The sequence below is a fragment of the Python bivittatus genome, unplaced genomic scaffold (genome assembly GCF_059951505.1).
Source record: "Python bivittatus isolate LINGU-HERP-01145 unplaced genomic scaffold, Pbiv_v1 ctg000470_np1212, whole genome shotgun sequence".
Taxonomy (NCBI): Eukaryota; Metazoa; Chordata; class Lepidosauria; order Squamata; family Pythonidae; genus Python; species Python bivittatus.
In genome coordinates this window covers 3,385,885-3,412,072 of record NW_028277065.1, presented here as the reverse complement: position 1 = coordinate 3,412,072, position 26,188 = coordinate 3,385,885, and the positions used below count along the sequence as shown (strand labels likewise).

The window sequence follows — 26,188 nt, the reverse complement described above, 5'->3', positions numbered from 1 at the left end:
CACACGGTATAAAATGGAAGATGCTTTTTTATGCCTTTTTATGTTTTTGTTTGTTCATGTTTGTTTTGTGTTTGTTGTAAAAATAAAAAAAACATTATAAAAAAAAAAAAAAAAAAGGAATGAGGGCATTAAGGGACAGCTAGCCCTCAATACCTTAAGGTAGCACCAGGTAATTTCCACCAAGAAGATCAGAATATATCTTGAAATGTCAAAACAGCCAGACTGCTTGGGTTAAAGATTTGTCTGTAACTAACAAGAGCCACCTGGGCACTGATTTAATTGGGGCTATTCTAGCCTCAGCTCAAAGAGTAGCATTTGGGACACATTGTGGGACCAGAAATAAGTCCCCTAAAAAATCTGATTGGACCACTTCTGACAAGTCTATATCCTTATTTGTGCATACTTGGAAGCCACAGGATAACTGATATATTACTTTGGTCTCAAATACTTTTAAACCATTTGGTATATAATTACCTCCTGTAGTGCAGAAAAATCTGAATTTGGGACCTCCATGAACCAGTAGCATGGAAAATGATTCCATGGTACTTAAATGCCTGAACTTGTTCATTGAACATTGTACCATTGATTTGCTATCTGTATTTGTATCTAAGTGGTCTCTTTGAGAAGGCCATGATTTTTGGTTTTTGTTTTTTTTAATAATTGAGGATTATATCATTATCCTTACAGTAGGAGGCTGCTGATCTTAAAGTTCTCCTTATTCCAATGATTGGACTAAGTAGTTGAGATAATGTCTGCATCACTTGCATATAAAAGTGGTCTATGATCCAGGTGTGTGTGTGTGGGGGGGTGTCTGGTTTTCAGGTTTTTGGGTTTTTTTTACCATATTATTAATCTAAGGTCAAATAGCAGGGTGACGTCAAGTCTTATTTACTCTCATCCATGCTTTACTTCCATGTTATTACCTTCAGTAATAATGTTTTAAGGACCAACCTTTTACTCCATATTTTACACACACACACACAAATTATAATTCAGTCCTGTTTATTTAATTGTATACTTTTGCTGAATAAACCAAATTAATCCTGCTTTTCAGTTTAGATTTATTCTTTTGCCCTGTGTAAAATAAACAGATTCTCCCATCCCCCAGCCCCCACCCCGGGAAGATATTCACCAAGCCTTCACCATTCTCATTCATTCTTAGTTTCTGAATGGCCTAATCACTTTTCCTGCAGGTTCTTTTCCTTTTCCCACCAGTACATTCATGTCCTCTAACAGAATATCTATTACCTACTATTTTATTTTCTAAGAACGCCTGTCGTGATATGCTAAGAAAGGCTGCTGGAAGTAAAGATTGTACTTGATGTTTTGCCTTGCAGCATACCATCTTCCAAACAAACAAACCTACAAAATAAAACCAGGAAGGACAGGAAGCCTTTCAGCTCAAGGGAATTTTTGCCAGGCACAATTTCAGTGGCAAAATAAAGAAAAGATCAACCAAAAAGGCTACTTTGGAAACCAGGGAGGTACTTCACCACTTCTAGAAATGGGTGTTTTATGACAAGCCACTCCCACCCTAGTTCCTCTTTTCGGAGAATGCTTAAAATATTGTTTCAGTAGTTCCAATGTGCTCATTGCCCACCAAACTGTAGGGGTTCTTGTTAAAACTCTATGCACACTTTCAAATGAATGACTATCAGAGAAGTCTGCTGCTTTGATCCATTGAAAATCTCATTGATCCTCTTCGGGTGTTCTGAATCTTCTGCAGAACAATATGAGAGGGAAGAGTGATTTCAGACATACTAGCTGTGCCTCCCTCTCTATTTTTATCTCAGTCACCATGAGCATTGGATCAATCACATGGTGGGAAGGAGAAAGACATTCCCATTGCAGAACATTACTTAAGATGACAGTTCATACTTACATTTCAGTTACTATGATGCAAGCTATAACATTTTGTGGGAAATGAACAAAGATTGGAAAGAGATGTGAATTATATGGGATTCTAAAAGAATTTGGCATTCTGATATAGGTGACAAGTCAATGAAATTTAAGAGAGCTGAAAATCAGTTTCTGTTTTTTTTAAAAGTTCCTGACAACTATCCAAAGAATTCTTTGACACATGCTTCCATTAATAACTTCTACTAGAAACTGTATTTATATACTTAGGTAACATGAACATTAGACAGAATAAGTTAACTACTTTCAACAGCTTACACTAATTGTCACAACATGGCAGACCAATGGCATCTGTGGCAGGTGTGTGTCAGAATCTGCAAGATGGCTGGTGCAACTGATTGTGTACATGAGGTGATACCACACAAATAGACAAAAGAGATGGGACATTGATTGTGATACTGCACCCACATCCTTGCCATCTTTACCCCGCTTCACTTACATACCTGTGTAGCAAATGTTAGCTTTGATTTTTTGTTTTTTGTGTTTTACTTGCAGGGATGGCCTGCAATCCCAGCCCTGCCTAGAGACAGATATTTGGTTCATACAGGACCTGTAATGAAAGTGTCATTTCCAACACTTTTCAGAGATAAATGGTATGTTTTATTTGTTGTTATAATGTTTATGTCAAAGCAATCAAGGTTGGTTGTCCATTGAAAATGTGAACTTCAATTAATGCAGTTTAATCATAATACAGTTCACTAATACACACACACACACACATACACACATATTCATTCATAAAATAAGCCAAACACAGAAATCCTTTGAGTTCCCCCCCCCCCCTTTACAGAGAGAGAGAGAGAGAGAGAGAGAGAGAGAGAGGATACTCAGCTTATAAAAACAATGAATGAAACAATAAAAGCTGCAGTTTAGAGCACCAAAACCCTAATTTATCTTTGTAATGTGCACAACCCTCCAATTTCTGTCTATAGAATTTTAAATTGGTCACATCACAACAGCTTCCAATGATGGTAAAAAATAAGAGTTTTCCAGTGCTGTTCAAGGAGATAATTATATCCCGTTTTATCAAACTTGCATTTTTTTTAGATCAGTGTCTAATAAATTCCAATCATGTTTGAATTCTGGAAATTATGTGGAAAACATGTAACACTGTTTAATAAACATCATATAAACCCATCATCTCAGTCATTCATAGTTTGTGGGAAAATACTCCAGATTATTTCCGGTGGAAAAATATTCTATTCATTGTCTTATTCATCATCCTCTTAATCGCTTCACTGATTTCCCTGTTTCTTAAGCTGTAGATAAGGGGATTCAGCATGGGCATGATGGTAGTATACATCAAAGCCAACACTTTCTTACTACCCTCTTCATTAATGGATTTGGGCTGAAGATAATTTAAGCTACTACTTCCATAAGACAAAACCACAACCATGAGGTGAGAGGAACAGGTAGAGAAGGCTTTTTGACGTCCTTCTGCTGATGTCATCTTTAAAATGCTGGAAATAATGAGAAAATATGATACAAGAATGAAGATCAATGGGGTGACAACCACCAAAATGGTGGAAGTAAAGAGCTGGATTTGATAGATAGAGATGTCACCGCATGACAGTCGAATCAGGGGTGGAATATCACAGAAAAAATAATTAATGTGATGAGTTCCACAGAATGGCAAAGTGAAGATCCAAACTGTTTGGAGGAGAGAATCCACACTGCCAGCAAAGCATGACAAAACCGTCAACGAAAGGCAAACTGTCTTATTCATGATGGTCACGTATCTCAGTGGTTTGCATATGGCCACATAGCGGTCATAGGCCATAACTGCTAGCAGGAAGCATTCTGAAGCTCCCCCAAAGAGTAGAAAGAACAATTGTGTGGCACAACCAACATAGGTAATTCTCTTGTCCTTTGAAAGAAAATCTACCAGCATTCTGGGAAGAGTAACTGAAGAGTAGCAGATATCCATAAAAGACAAAACTTGCAGAAAGAAATACATTGGTGCCTGAAGTGATGGGTCTGCCATGATGAGCATGAAAATGAGCACATTCCCTGTCATAATCACCATGTAAATAATGAGAAAAACAAAGAACAGTGGCAGTTGCAGTTCAGGGTGATTGGCTAAACCCAGGAGGACAAATCCATTTTTTCCTGTAACATTCATTGATCTTGCTGGAAGTGTTTGTTTCTATTGAAAAACAAAAGATGATGATGATGATGATGATGATGATGATGATGATGATGATACAATATTTTATATAAATGTACATTAATTGAGGCTTGCTTTCAGGTAAACAGATACAGTGTTGCAATTTCGGTTCGTCACTTCAGTTCCTATTGATCTTGATAGAGTAAGGTAATTTTGCTTTAAAGGCTACAGAGATCAATGGGTTTTAAGCTAACTAAGCTGGTCTGGATCCACTTTGACATCTCTAGCTCATTTTTGCGAATGGATCCATGTTTTATTTTAGTTCTGATGATCAACACTATCATGAAATTAAATGCAATATGCATTTAAATATTAATTACATATGCATTAAAATTGAATCTCTCATGTTTTTGTGAGGTAAAACCTGTTTTACTGGTTTTTTTAAAAATATTTTTTACTAAGGATTTTCACAGGAATAAAAGATAAATACAAAATAGTTTAAAGTAAAAGTAAGAGAAAAAGAATAAGGAAAATGAAAGAGTGCAGGTAGAAGAAAAGAAAAAGAAAGAGAGAAGAGAAGAGAAGAGAAGAGAAGAGAAGAGAAGAGAAGAGAAGAGAAGAGAAGAGAAGAGAAGAGAAGAGAAGAGAAGAGGTATATAAAGAAATGAGTCTTTACAGCAGTTACAAGCAAACATATTATTTCTGCTCCCTCTTTAAGCTTACATCATACATTCCTTCTTCCCATATTCAATCCTTTTTAATCAACTGGAGGCAAAACCAGTTTTAGATGAATCAACTATTAACAGCATTTTCCCTTAATCATTTAAGTGACTAGTTTCTCCCTTGAGAAGGAGAAGGTATTATCTACACTGGGAACAAACAGGATATAATATCATGTGTTCTACTAGAAATAAAGGCTTGGCATGCTTAAAGCGGTGCAATACCCATTAGAAAGAATATAATTTGAAGTTATCCCTAACTTTCAAATGGCACCAGGAGGAAGAATGAAGTCCAAATTCCAGGCTGCCAACCAGTGCTTCCTTTTGGTGGTATCAGATTACAGTGTCTTTGCACTTCCAGTTCCTCCTGGGGAGAAATGTGACCATCAATTAAATGTTTACCTATTCATAATTAGAATATGTCTTTTCCATTGATGAAAGTCCAGCAAAGCACTCCTATACTAGAAAAATTCCCTATTGATTATTGCTTTTTCCCTTTTCTGAAAGACATTTTTCCCTATCGGAGAAAAATCATACTTTACCATTAAAAAAAAAAAAAGTGTGTTGCTTCATATGTTGAGAAGTGCCATTATTTAATTAATCTTCACAATATTAAATGCATTTAACTTGCTTGGTTCCAACCACAGAATTTTAAGGATATAATTAACGTTCCAAGTGCCTGAAATTGCAGGACTGTTGTGCTACGGATTTCATCTAACAGGAACAAATACCACTGCAGGAATGCTTAGTGGTATAAGAAGAATCTTTTCCCCAAGGAGAAAAACATTCTACTTTTTTCATATGTGGTACATGAGCTCAGTGCTGCAATGGAACTTGCTAGCTTTTTAGATAAATAAAACTATTGCTAGATCCTCTCTAATAGTTGTGGGTTGTTGTTTTTTTTCCTTTTATGTGTTTTTCCAATACATCGCATAAACCATGATAGATATGTAAATATCTCAGGGAATAATTTATAGCTTATGTGACCTGGCAGTTGTAGAGCTTGAATATTCTATTTGGATTTACAAAACAGAGAGTCTTACAGTAGAATCAGTTAATCTTTCTTTTATCTCTTACCTGCCAACCCTGCCTAGGGGTCTGACAATGGCGGGGAGCTTTTACAATGGACGTGTCAAGCTCATGTAAGGATTGATTCTGCCACTGATCATGATTTTTTGTTCTCATTGATTATCGGTGTTTTTTTATATGTTTGTACATTGGTTGTTAAACTTGTTTTTATTGGATTGCTGCTCACCTGTTGTGAGGTGCCCAGAGTTGGTTAGATGAGTTGGGCAGCCAGACAAATCAAAGAAATAATAATTACATTGATATGAAATATTCCACTTACCAGTAAAATGAAGGTTAATAATCACTGCTGGAGCTGAAGTGTGTCAAGAATATATAATTCAAATAACCATGAAAGAAAAATAATTGGGCCTTTTAAATCCTACTATTCATAGAAAATAGAGAGGTTTAAAAATGGAGAAGGGGAATCATTGGTTTTGTTCCATTATGCTTCTGTAAAAATCCAGCAGATAAATTGAAGTGGAAGTTAAAATCCTTTCCTCTTGCTATTGGAAGTATCAGTTGACTCATAACCCCTATAAATCAGATGGTTAGGCTGATCACAAAAACGTTTTTTTTTCAAACCCCACAGGATCAGAACCACAATGGATCCCATAATGTTAATTATTTTTAATGAACATGGTATCCTTATCCATTGTTCAAATTTTCACTTCAATTATTCAGTACTTCTCTAGCATAGTCAAGAGCCTGGAATGAAACTATATCTGGAAGGATGCTCTCTAACACAGAGTCCATTGAATGTTACAATCATGGGGAGGGGGGGATAAATGGAGGTTTCATGAAACATCAAATTGAGAAGATAGATAAGGCTATACTTGCCATAATGGAGGTTAGTTTTTCATAGGAGAATAATAGCAAATGAAAATGGAATAACCAGAAACATACATCAATTTTCTTTAAGGCTTAATGTTGTGACATGATGTACTCTTTGAAATAAGTGTTCTAAGCAAGAGCCTCTTCCTGGGTATTCACCTTGGTATATCTGGAAAAATTGCATAACCACCAAACCAAAATCATACCTATAATTTCACCCATCATATGGGGATTTGAAGATTTTCTGAAGAATGCAGACAACTTTAGAGAAACTCCACATTGACAATATTTCTAATACATGCAAGTAAAAGAATCTCTGAATAAGAAGATAGTATGCCTATCAGACATAGGATAATCCTGTAGAGATCCCAAATGATAAATCAAACTTATATTCTTCAACCAGATACTAGATTGGGCAGAAAGTTAGTTGAATAACATTTCTTGCAGTTTAACAAACACAGCGTTTTATTTTGACATGCATAATATTCCAAAATTCCTTTCCATGTTGAAGAAGATCTGTACCAATAGAGGACTTTAAAGGCAATGTTAAAACATGATGACATGCACTATATTGATGCAAATGGTTTGGAAATGAAATGAAAGCCCTTTCAAGTTCTATTCACTCTTCAGACCCTAGAAAGTCACTTAATATGTCTGAAAAGAGCACTTGAAAGTGTTAGTTCTTTAGTGAGATAGGTAGCAGAGCAACAACATGAGAGGAATAGACAAGAAAGAAAGCAGAACTGAGACCTTTCCAAGTTTAGGTCCAAGTGAGAAAGTAATGGGGCGTCATTTCTGCTTCCCTCGTCATGTTGTAAGTCAATCCCATACTATCCCTCAAAAACAGAGTTCTGAAATTCTCTAATACTTCAGAGAAAAGAGAAAAGAAAATCGCTATGAGAAAATCATTTTTGGAGCAATAAACTGTGTAATAAGTTATTTTTGTTGCTCTAGTTCCATTGCAGAATGTGATTTAATATGACAATGTATGATACAATATTATTACAATTATTATTACAAAAATTAATATTTCAAAGGTTAATATTACAATGTACGTAAATATGACATGTCAATTACCATGATGTAATCTATAACATATTTTGTGGCGAAGAGAAACAAAAATTGGAATTAGACTTGCATTACATGAGATTCTAAAGGAATTTGACATTCTGCTTTAGCTGAGACATCAAAGGAATTTGGGAAAGCTGGAAACCAGTTTCTAAATAAAAAGGAATGGCTGGTCAGCTATGAAAACGCTTTGATACACTCTTCCATTTATAAACTGTACTGGGACCTGCATCTGTGTACTGGGATGATCCTTAGATAGAATAAAGAAAATGTTTTTGGCAGCTGACATTAGTTATCCCAATGTGGCAGCAAGTCAGCAGAATCTGTGGTGTGCACATGTCAAAAACTGCAAGAGGGCACATGAAGCATCCTGAAAAAAGACCCCCTGCTTCTGTAAATGCAGTGATGTCATACAAATGGGCAAAATGGGTTTGGCTTTGATCATGACACTGTGTCTGCCATCTTGAAGACATTTTGAACGTTCCCTTCTTTAGACACCCATGTAGCAAATACTAGCTATTTATTGGAGGAGGAGGATGCCCTGTCTAGACATAGATGGATGGATCATTGTGCACCTGGAACTAATATGCCAATTTCAAAGTTTTTCTGATGCAAACTGTATGATTCATTTTAACTGTTATATTTCATTGATTCAAGGTTGGTGACAACTGAGAACCTGAACAAGAATCAATGTAGTTTAATCATAACACAATCCACTGATATAGACAAACAGACAGACAGATGATAGATAGATAGATAAATGAAAACAAATTCATTTTTAATTATGAATTGTACCATGAATTGAAAGATGGACTGCTTTCAGTCATTGTAAAAGTGATTATGGATTATCCCAGTGGTGATTAAAATCTAGAAAATTTAAATAGAAATATTAAAAAGTTGAATTGAAGGTACTCAGAATACAAAGTGCTGCTGTTCAGTCACGTCTGAAGGCAAGGGGTCATGTGAGTGGAGATGGTGAAGGTGAGATATTCCTCCCCACCACCACATTTCTATTTAACCCATGCATGAAGTGAATGAATGAAGTCATAATGTGTAGTTTTTCCCTGAGAATATGGGGTATCAATGGCATATGTAATTTTTCCTAATGCTAATTTCATACTACAGCCAATATTGTCACAGAATAATCCCATGAATTTAATCTTTTGGACAAATAGACCATTTCGCCCAGTTCCAGTAGATGACTGTATTACATTTCATCAAATGTGTGGTTTCTTAGATAGGAATTAAATACATTCCAATATTGCTTGAATTCTGCAAATTATGAGGAAATCATGTAAGTCTTTTCATTGGTAATTCTATATATATTATCAATATAATAATTCATATAGAATAATATTCCCACATTATTTCTGATGGAATAATATTTTGTTAGTTGTCTTGCTCATCATCCTCTTAATTGACTCATTGACTTCCTTGTTTCTTAAGCTGTAGATAAGGGGATTCAGCATCGGTGTGATGGTAGTGTACATCAAAGCCAACACTTTGTTACTGTCCTCTACATTAGTGGACTTGGGTTGCAGATAAATCAAACTACCACTCCCATAGTACAAACTCACAACCATGAGATGAGAAGAGCAGGTAGAGAAGGCCTTTTGACGTCCTTCAGCTGAAGTCATCTTTAAGATGCTGGAAATAATGAGAAAATATGATACAATAATAAGGAAAAAAGGTGTGAAAATAACAAGAATGGTGGCAGTAAACAGCTGCATTTCATAGAAAGAGGTGTCAATGCATGAAAGTTTGATTAGAGGTGGAATATCACAGAAAAAATAATTAATGTGATGTGTTCCACAAAATGGTAAGGTGAAGATCCAAGCTGTTTGGAGCAAAGACACCAGGTTGCCAGCAAAACATGACAAAACTGTCAGTGAAAAGCAAGCAGTCTTATTCATGATAATCACATATCTCAGTGGTTTGCATATGGCCACATAGCGGTCATAGGCCATAACTGCTAGAAGGAAACATTCTGAAGCTCCCCAAAAGAGTAAGAAGAACATTTGTGTGGCACAACCAACATAGGTAATTCTCTTGTCCTTTGAAAGAAAATCTACCAGCATTCTGGGAAGAGTAACTGAAGAGTAGCAGATATCCATAAAAGACAAAACTTGCAGAAAGAAATACATTGGTGCCTGAAGTGATGGGTCTACCATGATGATCATGAAAATGAGCATATTCCCTGCAATAATCATTGTGTAAATCAACAGAAAAACAAAGAACAGTGGCACTTGCAGGTCAGGGTGATTGGCTAAACCCAGGAGGACAAATCCATTTTCTTCTGTAACATTCATTGGCCTTACTGGCAATTTTTGTTTCTATTGAAAGATAATAATAATAATAATAATAATAATAATAATAATAATAATAATGATGATGATGATGATGATGATGATGATGATGATGATAATAGTAATAATAGTAATTTGACATTATTTTTAAAAGAAATAATTCTAATAAATTAAGATCTACAACATTCCCCTAAATTTAGCTCCAGCCTGAAACTGCAGTACTTTATCAGGACATAAATTTCATTAAGTTGAATAAATCTTATTTCCAGATAAATGGATATAGGGTTGCATATTCAGTTAGTTACATTAGCTCGTATTGATCTTAATGGAGCAACTTAATTGTGTTTTAAATCCCACTGAGTTCTAATAATAATATACTTTAAATTCAATTACTTTATTTTGGATCCAAACTGAAATGTTTAACTTATACTTTGAACAGACTTGTGTTTTATCCTAGTTCTGAAGATGAACACTATAATGAAATTAAATGCAGAGGTTCCTTTAATATAAATTACACATGCTTTATCACAGTCTCACGGGGAATTCAGTTTGAAAGTTGCATTATATCATTATGAAACAAAATCAGTTTAATGTAAATGTAATATACAAAGGATAATCATGTTTGGGGGGGTCCCTAATCATGTACTCTACTAATCCCCCCCAATCCAGTCCTAAATATCTCAAAATAGTGAGATATATATCTCACCCAAATATCTCTCCAAATAGTGGGAGAAAGTAATTATCTTAGAAAGCCAAGCAGGAGAGAGTAATATCTGTTTTATTAGTAGTAAATGCTTGGTAGGCTTAAAGCTGTGAATTTCCAGTCAGAGAGAATATAATCAGTTGTTACCTCACCTTTCAAACCCTGTCAGGATGATTATTCCCATACTCTACAGGAAGTGTTTCCTTGTGGTTCATATAAGACTGCAGTATAATATTCCTTCCAGTTCTCCCCAGTAGAAATTAGACTTCTTATCATACCTACACTCTCACACAGGAAATGCTGCTCTTAAACATAGACAGAATTACCACTTCCCATTAATGCTACATCAGCACTGTTGTCCTGCTTCTAACAATTTTTCCTTGACGGATTGTTATTCCTCTTTCTGTTTTTTCCCCCGTTTGGCAAAGGACATACTTTATCTGTGTGTATAGCTGGACTTCTTTTTAAAATGTTCTCTCAATGTTTGATATAAAAGGAAAAGAACTTTAAACAGATGCCAGGATATTTCAAGGTAGATGGTTCACCCACCATTACAGTATATTTAAGAATTAAATAATGCATCCTTATGTATGCTTACAGACAAATACAGTAAGCTTTATCAGCTCCATAGATATATCTAATATTTCGTGACAATTGTTTCTTAATAATATCCTTAATTCAACTAATTTGAATAGCAAGAAAATCAACTTTTTTCAATATGGGCTTCAATAACCATTGGTAATCAGTTTTCACTCACTGGACTAACAAGCATAAGAGTGTGGGTTTGTGTGTGTGTGTTTCATCACTAACACACTGAATTATGAAATTATGAAAGAGGTATCTATAGAAGGCCTCTGTTTAGTATCTCCTTAATTTTCTTATAGGCATTTGTACAGTTTTACAGGCTAATATGATGTATTCTTATTGAATACCTATTTGGATGCTAGCTAATAGGCTCAGTCCAAATCTGAGTGGTGTAAGCAGAAGCCTCAGCAATATTAATGGGTCTTACTTCAAAGAAAGCACAGATGGTCCTATTAGTCAGCTTTCAAAGGAGGCTATGAATATATCTCTGTTTAGCATCAAAAAAACACTTTGGAATAAGGTCTTCCTATATAATGCCATTTGTAAACTGAGTTAGTTTTTACAAAGTAGTTATGGAAGAGATCTAGATACCTTTAAGGAATTAATGTTAGTATAAGGGATATCCAATTTTCTTAGCACCATCACTACAGTTTTGATACTGCCTTGATGCTTTAATTGTTATATTCAAACAGCCCAATACAAAAACATTAATTTATGTCATTTAAACAAAGTGGGTTACTTCTTATGTGGGGTGGGATGATTTTTACTTCTGTTTAAAAAAATGAACAAAGTCTCAACAAGACTAAATTAATTTAATTTCCATGAATTTCAGTTACTTAACCTTTCCACTGATTATCATTAGAACTTCCAAGTGTCTGATATAGCCACGATTGTTGTCCTATGAATTTAATCTAGGAGGAACAAATACCATTATAAAAAAGTCTCATCATTATAAGGGGGACCTCTTCTTCCACAGAGAAGCATGGTATATTTTAGCTAACATTTTAAATACATTTCAACTTCAATGAGGGTGTTACAGTAGAATCAACTAATCTTTCTCCTATCTCTGATTAAATTAATGTGTAAAGATTCACTTACCAGTCAAAGGAAAGTTAAAAATCAGCAGTGTAATTGAAATGTGTCAAGGATACATAACTGAAATAATCAGGATAGCAAAATAGCAAAGCCAAATGCCTTTTCAATCTTACCATTCACAGGCCATGGAAGGATGTAAAAATGAGGAAGGGAAAGAATAGGCTTTGTTCTATTGTACTTCCATTGAAATGGAGCACATAGACTGGAGTAGGAATTAAAGCTCTTTTCTCTTCCACTTCGAAGTGTTGGTTGACTTGTATCCCCTGCCTCTCAGGTGGGCAGGCTGATCTCACAGGCAGTTTTTGATTGCTTCACACCCACAGGACCAGAACTATGTTGAAGCATTTTCTTTCCTCAAAACATGACAGTGTAATTCATTAACTTTTGTTTCAGTGTGAAAGTATTTTCTTTAACCATTTAACTGATGCAAATGCCAAGTTATAAAAGTAATAAATTATAACCAGACATGCATTTATACTCATCACATTATTCCCTTTTGGGGTAAGTAAAGTTATGGAAAGAACACCAACTTTTTTTCCACGCTTCTGACATAACCATCTCTCACTTCTACATAGGAAAGTTGACAGAAGTATGACTTTATGCACAGGCATTTTCATTTCTTTTGATATTCTTCTCCCTAACAGTCCACATAATTCCCATTATCTACCAACATATACATGTCTTATACATTTCCATCCATTTCCCCAACTATTTCCATCTTTTGAAAACATTGTATGTCAGTACACTTATTCAGTTAGTTTTTTAGTATTTACACATTGTTTGAAATAATTAATTTACTTTCTGTGTCAAATGGAACTCTCTTGGTCTTTGATATGTTAATTTTCAAAACCCTACTCCTTGTTGCATCATACAGCCTGTCTAATATGTGCTGCAAATCATTTGGTTCTCAGCCAGCAAAATAGCATCATCTGAATACAAAATATTATGAGCATTCCCAACCAAAACACCTGCTCCACAACCATTTTTTTATTTAGTTCTGTCATGTGCCACAGTTTTCATGTTTATCAATAAGCCTACAAGTTGAGATGGTCAACATTTATTTATTTGTCTATTTAGCAATTTTATATGGCTGCTCATCTCTCTAGATGTCACTCTGGGCAGTGTATGACTAACAATTAAAACTCTGTCACAACCGTTAAAACACTTAAAACAATAAAAATAAATACAAAGCAAGATTGTGAGAGAAAAACAACCATCTAAGCACAATACAACCATCTCACAGGCTCCCCGTGGGGTCCCCAAAGTTGCTGGAGAAACCATGTTTTCAGGACTTTCCAAAAGGCTAACAGGTATTGGCCTATCATAACCTCGGGGGGAAGATGTTCCAGAGGGCTGGAGCCACAGCAGAAAAGGCACATCATCTGGGTCCTGTCAGATGAAACTTTTTAGCAGATAGGATCCAAACACACCACTTCTGCTGGAACTGATGGGATAGGTAGATGTGATCAGAAAGAGGCGGTCCCTTAGATAACCTGGATGCATGCCATGTAGGGCTTTAAAGGTCAAAACCAGCACCTTGAATTGCAACCAGAAGCAGACCAGCAGACCATGCAGCTATGGTGTAGTGTGTGCCAGCCTAGGGGCACACATAACTGAATGCACAGCCATACTCTGCACTAGCTTCCAGATACTCTTCAAGGGCAGCCCCATGTACAGCACATTATAGTAATCCATTCTCTGTGTAAAGGGTGTGTTTGCTTTAATGCATAACATTAAAAAGAGAATTAAAAAGTCAATAGCTAAATTAAAAACAACAAAAAGTGGAAGATCCCTCTCTCCCCACCCCCCACCCCCCGTCCCTGCCCTGTTTTTAAGCTAAACATTAAATACAGATCACATAGACCATGAATAGAGAGTAAACATTATGTGTGATACAAGAATGTAAGTCCAGGTGGTTTTGTCTTTCCATTGAAAAAAAGTGACATTCCTTGTTCAGTCCCACACCTGATCAATCCAAAGTTCTTCATATATTGATACATTCCAAATTTTTAGTATCTAATTCAGCCTCACATTATCATCTTTAACTTCTGTTCTTCTTCCCAAGACCATATTAACAAAAGAGGACAATAGATTTATGTGTCCCTCTAATGTTTTGTATTTTCAACATAATTAACTTAATACCCAATCCTTCCTAAACATTTTTGAGGCATCCAATAATAACCCCCCCCCCGCCCCAGCATTTGTAGATTTTGGGTACTAGATGAAACAGTTCTCTCTCTCTCTCTCTCTCTCTCTTTCTCTTCTGGACCAATAAGGGGGGGGGGGATAGGAATTGCTGCAGAACTACACCTGTCTTTGATGACTAGGGTTTGATGGAACCTGGCCAAATTTCTTCTAAAGAAATTAAATTCAGGGAAGGAGAAAGCAAGGAGTCCTCAGAAAGGAGGAGTTGGTCAGTTAAGTAGCAAATAAGGACCTTTCTGGCTGGGAGGAATCCTCCCAAAACTAAGAACAACCTTTTTATCCATTCCCATGGGGGCTTGTAATTAAAATAAAGCAAATCCAAGTTGCCATTTGAATGTTGCTCATTTCTTGGGGGGGGGGGGGTTATTCTGAAGGTGTAAAACACAAAGAAGAAAAGTGTTTTTTTGTTCTAGTTGTTCCTGACCTGACTGGAGGGGAAGATAGAAGACAACGTTTAACATCCAAACGTAATGAAACTTATTTAGTTTCAGTCCTTGAGGACTAGTATGATAAATTGGTTAGGGTTTGAAGTAAGATTAGGGAGAATTCACTGGGTAACCTTGGATCAGTCACTCTTTATCAGGCCCACCTACCTCCCAGGGTGGTGGCTGTGAAGATAAAATGAAGGGAGATCTCATGGAAGCTGTCTTGACCTCTTGGAGAAAAGAAGGGATAGAAGTTGAACAAATAAATAATAAAATATCTCAAAGATTGCTTAAAAAAAATTGTATATATTCATTGAATACAAAAACAAATGGAAAGAAAAAAAATATAATACAGAGTTACAAAGAAAGGGGAAAAAGAAAGAAAACTAAAAAAACAAAGAACATACATTCATGGCTGCATATACATTCATACAAGTTCCATTTTTACATTTCAACGAACAGTAGACATATTTCAATATAATCATCATTCATATTGGTAGGCAATAGTATCAATTTTGTATGCAGATGAGTTTTTGAAACCATATATTTATATTTCCAAGACAGAAGGTTAAGTATTCTACTTCTAAGCATTGCACAGACAATCTACCTTCTTTGTCCAAATGTCAATTTCCGTATGACAGGAATATAGTACAGTAAAACAAAACAAAACAAAAAAACTGGTACAATTGATCTAAGCTCAAATGAAGTTTTTGGTATTGATGGTAATACTTTTTTTCATTATTGATGCAAAATAGCAGTCTTTAATTTTTTAATCCATTGAACAATTAAAGTCTGCATATCAAATTAATTCATAACCAACAAAAACCGAAAAACAATAACTACAGAATTGTTGGTATCATAAGATTTAATAACCAGCTGAAATAGATTAGGTATTTCTGAAGCTGAAAATGTTACAAATCCAAACTGGGATGTCAGTAGAAGTTGTAATTGTAAATGGGGCAACTGAGACACACTAGGCACTTATACTTTAAAATGGAAAACGTTAAAAATTCATCATTTCAACCTACTAATTAATCCAAAGTATAAATCTTATCTAACATCCATTTTTTGTCATACAACAAAGTGTTTTTTCTAAATTAATATTGAAATCTGGATTACTCCATACCATCAAATTAGTATGAGAAAAACAATGAGAATGCTTTGTGTCAATATAACAGCAGTTAGAACTAGTTTATTTTATTTTGATCCTGATGCAGTCCAACTAGCTAAAACAAAAATGGATGATCATTCTCATTAGGTCCAAGAAGAAGAATTTCAAATAAGATTAGTAGTCCAAAATGTGGAACTATCCCCCTGCTCAATGTTTTCGACTGCATTCTTACACTGTTTATAAGGGGTAAGCCGCATCAGGTACAAAATTGTACATTACTGAATCTCTTTTAAAGAAGAACAAAAAATCTGCCTAACAGCTTCTTCAGGGCTTCTTTCACATCCTTATTTCTCAAGGTGTATATTAAGGGGTTGAATAATGAGGGAAGGACTGTGTATAACAGAGAAAAAAATTTGCTATAATTTTTCTTTCGTTCAGTTTCTGGCATTAAGTACACAATTGTTATTGCCCCATAGAAAAAAGAGACAACAATCAGGTGAGAAGAACAGGTGGAAAAAGCCTTTTGTCTCCCAGTTCTAGATGGAATTCTCAAAATGGTCCTCAGGATAAATATGTAAGACATAAAGGTCAATGTAAAAGGAGGAAAAGTGAATATATAAGGCAAGACTGCAACGGCATATTTCATAACAGTGGTATCACTGCAAGACAGTTTTATTAATGGCAAGGATTCACAAAAGAAATGATCAATTTCACTGGGGCCACAGAACCAAAGTTGTAACATTAAGACCAAATATACAGAGGTAAACACAGTACCATTGATCCAAGAGACAGCAGCCAGCTGGACGCACCGGGCAACTCTCATTGCAGTTGCATAATGCAGAGGTTTACATATGGCTAAAAATCGATCATAAGACATCACAGAGAGGAGGTAGCATTCTGTGCTACATAGGAAAGCAAAAAAATATAATTGTGTGATACATCCTTTGAAGGAGATGGATTTTTCCCCTGTTAAGAGACTGTCCAGCATCTTAGGCAAGATTGTAGAGCTGTACATCATTTCCAAACAGGACAAATTACCTAGGAAGAAATACATGGGTGTATGCAAGTGCTGATCAGCCAGTATCAGAAGAATAGTGAGGAAATTGGCCAGTATGGTAAAAATGTAGATAATTAAAAAGAAGTAGAACAGGAACATTTGCATACCATGAAGCTCCCCAAATCCCAGAAGGATGAAATGAGTGATGACAGTCTGGTTACCTTGCATTTTATTTCAGATTACATGTGTACTCACCCAGAAAATCAATTTATACATTTGTGGTAGAAAACAGCTGTAGAATCTGAAAATCAGAAGTATCCAACATAGTTTCACTCTACAGGAAGTCAAGAAGCTAGGTTCATGCTGTCAGAAAAAAAAAAATGTCAATTTCTGTTGAAAACTACATGTTAAATAAAAAATCTATTTCACAAATTGCACAAATTTAATATTATGTTACTAAAATACACTTGAGAATTGTGGGTTAGAACTAAGATGGGTCCAGGTACTGTTTGGATCTGTACAAAATGCTTAATCAAATGCTACTGATCATTATATCTGTGGTTTACTTTATTAAGTGAAATAAGGTTCCTAAATATCTGGGCTGGTTTTCTTTCATAAAATATAATGTGATGCACTTAAGGCAGAAAGTCTTTTTTTAAAAAGGAAGGAGCAGTTTAAAAGGTTGTAGAAACTTTCCCAGAAAAATAAGTGATTTGCATGAACCAAATTTCAGAAATCCCATATTTAATTTTCACCAATAAATTATTCTTCTGAACTGTGCATTCTGGATATGTATTTGAGGTTCAGAAAAGCTGGACATATTTTTCTACATCAGGCATGGCCTTAAGGAATCAAAGCTGAATGTGCCATTTTTGATTCCTCAGAGAATCAAAATGATCACAATGGCTTAAAAATTATGAAAGCAATTAGTATACCTGTAATTCACACCAAGCCATCTTTTAAACATTAGGTTTATATAATATGCAATTATTTAGAAAACCACTCTGCATGACCTTGATAACTTTTTAGTGATTTTCTTTCCTCAAAGTTAGTTCTCTCAGTGTCCAGGTCCATGGGATTTTCACTTGACTAACATGCATAGTAATATATATCTTTCACTCACTAACACACTGTTATGAAAGAGGTATCTATAGAAGGCCTCTGTTTAGTATCCCTTTAATTTTCTTATTGGCATTCGTTCAGTTTTACAGGCTAATATAATGCATTCTTATTGAATACCTATTTGGATACTACCTAAGGCTCAGTCCAAATCTAAGTGGTGCAGGCAGAAGCTTCAGCAATATTAATGGGTCTTACTTCAAAGGAAGAACAGATGGTCCTATTAGTGATTTTTCAAAGGAGGCTAGGGATACATCCCTGTTTAGCATCAAAAAACACTTTGGAATAAGGTCTTCCTATACCATGCCATTTGTAAATTGAGTTAGTTTATGAAGTGATTATGAAGAGATCTAGATACCTTTAAGGAATTAATGTTACTATAATGGATATCCAATTCTCTTAGCACCATCACTGCAATTTTGATACTGCTTAGATGCTTTAATTATTTTAATCAATCAGCCTCATAAAAAATAATTAATTTATGTTGTTTAAACAAAGTAGGTAATTTATGTGGAGTGGGATTTTTTTTTAAAATTTCCTTTTAAAAAAAAAACAAAATCTCCACAAGAGTAAATGAATGTAATTTCCATGACTGTCAGCAGTAGATGTCTAAGGGTTTAATGAACCTTTCCACCAAAATCATGAGGACTTCCAAGTGCCTGATATTCTATTACAGAGAAACATGCTTTATTTTACCTGACATTTTACAAAAACTTCAGCTTCCAAAAAATGAGGCTGTCCCAGTAGGATCAACTAATCTTTCTCCTACCTCTGATTAAATTAATGTGTAAAGATTCACTTACCAGTCAAAGGAAAGTAAATCATCACCAGTGTGATTGAAATGTGTCAGGGATACATAACTGAAATAATCAGGATAGCAAAATAGCAAAGCCAAATGCCTTTTCAATCTTACCATTCAAAGGCCATGGAAGGATGTAAAAATGAGGAAGGGAAAGAACTGGCTTTGTTCTATTGTACTTCCATTGAAATGGAGCACATAGACTGGAGTAGGAATTAAAGCTCTTTTCTCTTCCACTTGGAGGTGTCGGTTGACTCATATCCCCTGCCTCTCAGGTGGGCAGGCTGATCTCAAAGGCAATTCCTGATTGCTTTGCACCCCCAGGACCAGAACCATGCTGGAGCCTTTTCTTTCCTCAGAACGTGACAGTGTAATTCATTAACTTTTCTTTCAGTGTGAAAGTGTTTTCTTTAACTATTTAACTGACCCAAATGTCAAGTTATAAAAGTAATAAATTATAACCAGAAATGTACATATACTCATCACATTATTCCCTTTTGGGGTAAGTAAAGTTCTGCAAAGGACACCAACTTTTTTTTTCTTTTTACACACTTCTGACATAACCATCTCTCACTTCTACATAAGAAAGTTGAAATAAGTATGATTTTATGCACAGGCATTTTCACTTCTTTTGATATTCTTCTCCATAATTCCCCTTATCTACCAGTGTATACATCTCTTATATTTTTTCTTCCATTTCCCCATCCATTTCTCCATCTTTTGGAAACATCATGTGTCAGTACACATATTAACCTTGTTAGGATAATAGAATCATAGGGTTGGAAGTGGCCTTGGATTTCTTCTAGTATAACTCCCTTCCCAGTGCAGAAAGCCTCATACTCTTCTGAACAAATTGCTGTCCATTCTTTTCTTGAAAGGCTCCAGTGATGGAGCACCACAACTTCAGGAGGCAGGCTGTTCCATTGTTTAATAGCTCTCAGAGTCAGGAAGTTCCTCCTCTGTTCATATATGGATCTCTTACTATAAAGTTTCCACTCAGTGGATCTTGTCTTATCCTCAGGTTCCAGGAAGAATAAATTCCCCTCCTTACTCTCTTCATCTTTTGGAAAACATATCTTTCCTTTAGCCACTCTTCATAGGATTTAGCCTCCAAGCCCCTCACCAACTTGATGCTTTTCTCTGTTTTCAGTCTAGTTCCTCAGCATCCTTTTTGTAATGTGGCAACTAGAACTGGACACAGTATTCCAGATGTGATCTGACCAAAGCAGAATAGAACAGTACTATCACTCCTGTGATCTTGACACTATAAATGATTTCACTATTTATGTTTTCAATCTTTTAAACAGTCAAATAAATTACATTTTTAAGTTTAGATTCATTCCTCTGTCTTGTGTATGCATGGACAAAGTTATAGCCCAATCACATTTTCCATATGCTGCCATCTCTTTCAGACCCATTCATTGATGTCATCTAACAAAATATTATCCCCCAGGATCACATTTCTCCAGAATATTGCACCATGTGTTGTAAAGCTCTTGTCTTGTTTCTTCATTGTCACCATTCCTTGAAGCTGTCATCAACTTTTGGAGTTCTACTTTCATGCGCCCCCACAGCAGTCTAGATGACACCAATTCATACTGTCTGACATTTGATGTCTTCATTCATAATTACTTTACACTTCCCTGCACGTATTCATCAGCTCCACTCTACAGAGCATACCACATTCCTTCAGATCCTTTCCCTTTCTCTTAATTTGTTCATGATATTTCTGTTGTTGTGTTTTATACTTTTATTTTTACTTTTAATTGTAAGCTGCACAGAATCATTGGGAGTCAGGTGGCCTATAAATTGCAGAATGAATGAATGAATGAATGAATGGCCTTGCCTTTGATCAGATTATGCTTCTAATAACAGAGGAAAGGTGTAGATTAGGGTACCAATCTTAGTCATACCTCTGCCACACACAGCATTCCTTACTAAAGGTAAGGACAGGACAGTTTATATGGTCACATTTTGGCCAGTATGCCATAATAATAAACAAACCCAGTTTTGTCCCAATCATATTTATTCTATTCTATGCATGCTAGGATAAAGAATAATTTAGAGACAACTTGCAAGCCAAAGTAGAGGTGCCCATATCCCAACAATTACCAAGTAAATATTATATGCTGACATATACTCAAGATGCTATTTTCTATTCTCATTTTTTTTTTAATTCCTTGATCATTTGGAGTGGAAGTGGAGGGCTTTCCAAACTACTCCTGGACATCCCAGCTTAACATGTATATAGTGCTTACTAACACTTCTCCCTTTCAAACACATCTTTATGATTTATAGTGTTGACTTCTTTTCTCTTATTCATGGTTCTCCTCCAACAATGTGCTTGATCATCTGAATTTACAGTATTTGAAGATCTACAGACTGCACTGCTATGTCCACATAAATTCACTCCACATGCTTGAGAAATAGATGTCTTCAGGATGCCTGACAGCAGGGATAGATTACATGGACAGATTACTGCAGTGAAGGTTGGGTGGGGGTTCAAGTCAAAGAATTCTAAGAAGCTCCCTCTGAGATCTGCTTCATGCAGCCCTATAGCCCCGCCTCCAGCTCCACCCCCTGCCAATTTTTAATAGCAAAGCAAAGTGACTGCATTGTTTTGATGGTGTCTACTCTGGCACCCGAGCAATGAAATTGGACAGGATGGCTGCTCTTACACAATTTAATCTGTAATAGTTTCAGAGAAGAGATTGAAGGATTCCAAGTGGTATTTTCCATGCCACCTAGCATCATCTACCAGCAAGAAAACCAATCACTGACTGTTCTCTTGAATGTGTAATGATGTGAGTTTGAAACATCAAATCTCAGTTTTGACTACTTATTATGTTTATTCCAATCTTAATTGTACATCATTAGGATCATCACTACAAATTAGGGCTAAGGAGCATGGGTATCTCCAAATTTCTGAAATATTAATTATGTAACCATTGTATAGTTTTCTGATACATTTTAAAATAAAAAAGTATACATTGTATAAGTCTTGAAATAAAGAAATAAGTACAAGTGTACAAATCTAGAAAGAAGATTTTTAAACCATGCTTTCCTCCTTCATATACAAATAAGTTGTGTGTGTGAGAGAGAGAGAGAAAGAGAGAGAGAGAGAGAAAGAGAGATATCAGGCCAGTCCATCACAAGAGAGTAAATTTCTCCTAACAAGAAAAGTTCTTCCTGAAGAGGTCACAGGGAACTATTTTCTTATAGGAGCATGAAAAAGTATTTTACACTAAGTCCGCAGTGTTGAGTTGAAGTGCTATTCAGCCATTCTTCAATAAAAAATGCAGAGTTGCAAAGAAAAGGGAAAGAAATGAAACTAATAGGAAAAAAAAAAGAATAAAAAACAGACAGGGCATATATTCATGGTTACATATCCATTCATACAAGTTCCATTTTCACATTTCAATGGACAGTAGACTTATTTCAGTATAATCCTCATTCATATTGGTAGGCAATAGTATCAATTTTGTACATAGATGAGTTGGTGAGTCCATATATTTATCTTTCCAAGACAGAAAGATAAGTATTTTGTTTCTAAGGATGGCACAGACAATCCACTTTCTTTGTCCAAATGTCAATTTCCATATGATACGAATATAGTACAGTAAACAAACAAAAACTGGTACAATTGAATATTTTTTCAAACTTGCATCAAGATGGGCAATAACCTCTTTCCCAAATAAAATAATATGGGACACTGATGAAATGAAACATTCATTTCATATCCCATATGATGATCTATTCATCTCTTATCTATATAAGCCCAGTGGAGTCCAATACATCCAAAACACTTTTTTCTGGAACAAAACAAAATCTAAGCTCAACTGAAAAATTTGATATTGGTGGTAACACTTCACATTATCTAGGCAATATAGGAATATTTATTTTTTATTCTACCGAAGAATTAAAGTTTGCATGTCAATTATGAATTAATTTGAAATGCAAACTTTAATTCTTCAATGGAATAAAAAAAAAATAAACATTTGTATTTTGCCTAGATCATGAGAAGGCAGAAAACTGAAAAACAGGAAATTTAGATTTGGTTTTTTTTTTTTTTTATTATAACATTTAATAATTAATTGAAGTAGGTTAGGTTTTTCTGATTAGGTGTTTCTGAACATGAAATCCATAATCCAAACTGGGATGTCAATAGATACTGTAAGTGCTATCACTGAGCCATGGTGGTAGTTAACATTTATACTTTATATACTTTATACTTTAAAATGGAAAATGTTTAAAATTCATCATTTCCATCTATTAATTCATTAAAACTATAAATCTCATCTTCCATTCAAATTTGTCATACAACAGAGTCTTTTAAATTAATTCTGACATCTTTACTACATTACTACATGGCATTGAACCAGCATGAGAAATAAAGAATCAAAGTTCTTTGAGTCAATGTAACAGCAAGTGGAAGTAGTTTACTATATTCTGATCCCCCTAACTAAAAGTATAATGAATGATTATTCTTGATGAGTTCAAAAAGGAGAATTGTCACTAAGAGGATTTGTCTGAAATGTGGAACTATCCATTTTCACAATGAAGAAATTTATCAGAAGAATTCTACAAGGAAAATCCCCCTTTATTGTTTTTTTTAATTGGGCTGCATTCCTAGCCCATGTTCTTAGAGGAAAGCCTCATGAAGTACAAAATTGTACATTACTGAATCTCTTTTACATGAAAAGTAAAAATCTTGTCTTCCAAAATCTACCTAACAGCTTCTTCAGGGCTTCTTTGACAGCCTTATTTCTCAGAGTATATATTAAGGGGTTGAGTAATGAGGGAAGGACTGTGTATAACAGAGAAAATAATTTGCTATAATTTTTCTTTTGTTCAGTGTCTGGCATAAAGTATACAACTGTTATTGCCCCATAGAAAAAAGAGACAACAATCAGGTGAGAGGAACAGGTGGAAAAGGCCTTTTGTCTCCCAGTTCTAGATGGAATACTCAAAATGGTCCTCAGTATAAATATATAAGACATCAAGGTCAAAATAAAAGGAGGAAAAGTGAATATATATGCCAAGACTGCAACGGTATATTTCATAACAGTGGTATCACTGCAAGACAGCTTTATTAATGGCAAGGATTCACAAAAGAAATGATCAATTTCACTGGGGCCACAGAACCAAAGCTGTAACATTAAGACCAAATATATAGAGGTAAACCCAGTACCATTGATCCAAGAGACAGCAGCCAGCTGGACGCACCGGGCAACTCTCATTGCAGTTGCATAATGCAGAGGTTTACATATGGCTAAAAATCGATCATAAGACATCACAGAGAGGAGGTAGCATTCTGTGCTACATAGGAAAGCAAAAAAATAGAATTGTGTGATACATCCTTTGAAGGAGATGGATTTTTCCCCTGTTAAGAGACTGTCCAGCATCTTAGGCAAGATTGTAGAGCTGTACATCATTTCCAAACAGGACAAATTCCCTAGGAAGAAATACATGGGTGTATGCAAGTGCTGATCAGCCAGTATCAGAAGAATAGTGAGGAAATTGGCCAGTATGGTAAAAATGTAGATAATTAAAAAGAAGTAGAACAGGAACATTTGCATACCATGAAGCTCCCCAAATCCCAGAAGGATGAAATGAGTGATGACAGTCTGGTTACCCTGCATTGTATTTCACATTACATGTGTACTCACCCAGAAAATCAATGTACACACTTGCTGTAGAAAAACATCTGTGGAGTTTGAAATTCAGAAATATCCATCATAATTTCACTCTACAGGGAGTCAAGACATTAAGTTCATGGTGTCACCAAAAAAAATCAATTTCCATTGAAACTACAAGTAAAAAAAATAAAAAGCCGTGTTTCACAAACTGGACAAAGCTTCTTAATATTGTATTGCTATAATACTGTACACTTGTTCATAAAAAAATTGTGGGTTAAAACTAAGATGAAACCAGATACCCTGGTTACCCTGCATTGTATTTCACGTTACATGTGTACTGGTCCAGAAAGTCAATTTATACATTTGTGGTAGAAAACAGCTGTAGAATCTGAAAATCAGAAGTATCCAACATAGTTTCACTCTACAGGCAGTCAAGAAGCTAAGTTCATGCTGTCAGAAAAAAATGACAATTTCTGTTAAAAGCTACATGTTAAAAAAAAATCTATTTCACAAATTGCAGAAATTTAATATTGTGTTATTAAAATACACTTGAAAATATGAAAATTGTGAGTTAGAACTAAGATGGGTCCAGGTACTGTTTGGATTTGTACAAAATGCTTAATCAAATGCTACTGATCATTATATCTGTGGTTTACTTTATTAAGTGGAATAAGGTTCCTAAATACCTGGGCTGGTTTTCTTTCATAAAATAAAATGTGATGCACTTAAGGCAGAAAGTCTTTGTTTAAAAAGGGAAGGAGCAGTTTAAAAGGTTGTAGAAACTTTCCCAGAAAAATAAGTGATTTGCATGAACCAAATTTCAGAAATCCCATATTTAATTTTCACCAATAAATTATTCTTCTGAACTGTGCATTCTGGATATGTATTTGAGGTTCAGAAAAGCTGGACATATTTTTCTACATCAGGCATGGCCTTAAGGAATCAAAGCTGAATGTGCCATTTTTGATTCCTTATATTTGATTATATAAACATTAGGTTTATATAATATGCAATTATTTAGAAAACCACTCTGCATGACCTTGATAACTTTTTAGTGATTTTCTTTCCTCAAAGTTAGTTCTCTCAGTGTCCAGGTCCATGGGATTTTCACTTGACTAACATGCATAGTAATATATATCTTTCACTCACTAACACACTGTTATGAAAGAGGTATCTATAGAAGGCCTCTGTTTAGTATCCCTTTAATTTTCTTATTGGCATTCGTTCAGTTTTACAGGCTAATATAATGCATTCTTATTGAATACCTATTTGGATACTACCTAAGGCTCAGTCCAAATCTAAGTGGTGCAGGCAGAAGCTTCAGCAATATTAATGGGTCTTACTTCAAAGGAAGAACAGATGGTCCTATTAGTGATTTTTCAAAGGAGGCTAGGGATACATCCCTGTTTAGCTTCAAAAAACACTTTGGAATAAGGTCTTCCTATACCATGCCATTTGTAAATTGAGTTAGTTTTTACAAAGTGATTATGGAAG

General features: G+C 35.1%; 4 protein-coding genes across 4 annotated transcripts; all 4 read right to left on the bottom strand.

Annotated features, from left to right (window-relative positions):
- Window positions 1–3,094: 3,094 nt before the first annotated feature.
- On the bottom strand, window positions 3,095–4,039 carry LOC103058825 (olfactory receptor 10A7-like). The gene has a single exon (XM_088143127.1). The coding sequence runs from the start codon at window positions 4,037–4,039 to the stop codon at window positions 3,095–3,097; it is 945 nt and encodes a 314-aa protein (XP_087999253.1).
- Window positions 4,040–9,074: 5,035 nt separating this feature from the next.
- On the bottom strand, window positions 9,075–10,019 carry LOC148215644 (olfactory receptor 10A7-like). The gene has a single exon (XM_088143126.1). It carries the CDS (start codon window positions 10,017–10,019, stop codon window positions 9,075–9,077), a length of 945 nt encoding a protein of 314 aa, XP_087999252.1.
- Window positions 10,020–16,429: 6,410 nt separating this feature from the next.
- LOC148215643 (olfactory receptor 10A7-like) lies at window positions 16,430–17,365 on the bottom strand. Its single transcript, XM_088143124.1, has one exon. The coding sequence runs from the start codon at window positions 17,363–17,365 to the stop codon at window positions 16,430–16,432; it is 936 nt and encodes a 311-aa protein (XP_087999250.1).
- Window positions 17,366–23,746: 6,381 nt separating this feature from the next.
- On the bottom strand, window positions 23,747–24,697 carry LOC148215642 (olfactory receptor 2AP1-like). Its single transcript, XM_088143123.1, has one exon. It carries the CDS (start codon window positions 24,695–24,697, stop codon window positions 23,747–23,749), a length of 951 nt encoding a protein of 316 aa, XP_087999249.1.
- Between the last annotated feature and the right edge of the window lie 1,491 nt (window positions 24,698–26,188).

Coding starts and splice junctions, on each gene's coding strand:
- LOC103058825 (XM_088143127.1), bottom strand. CDS start 4,039: ATGAATGTTACAGGAAAAAATGGATTTGTCCTCCTGGGTTTAGCCAAT.
- LOC148215642 (XM_088143123.1), bottom strand. CDS start 24,697: ATGCAGGGTAACCAGACTGTCATCACTCATTTCATCCTTCTGGGATTT.
- LOC148215644 (XM_088143126.1), bottom strand. CDS start 10,019: ATGAATGTTACAGAAGAAAATGGATTTGTCCTCCTGGGTTTAGCCAAT.
- LOC148215643 (XM_088143124.1), bottom strand. CDS start 17,365: ATGCAAGGTAACCAGACTGTCATCACTCATTTCATCCTTCTGGGATTT.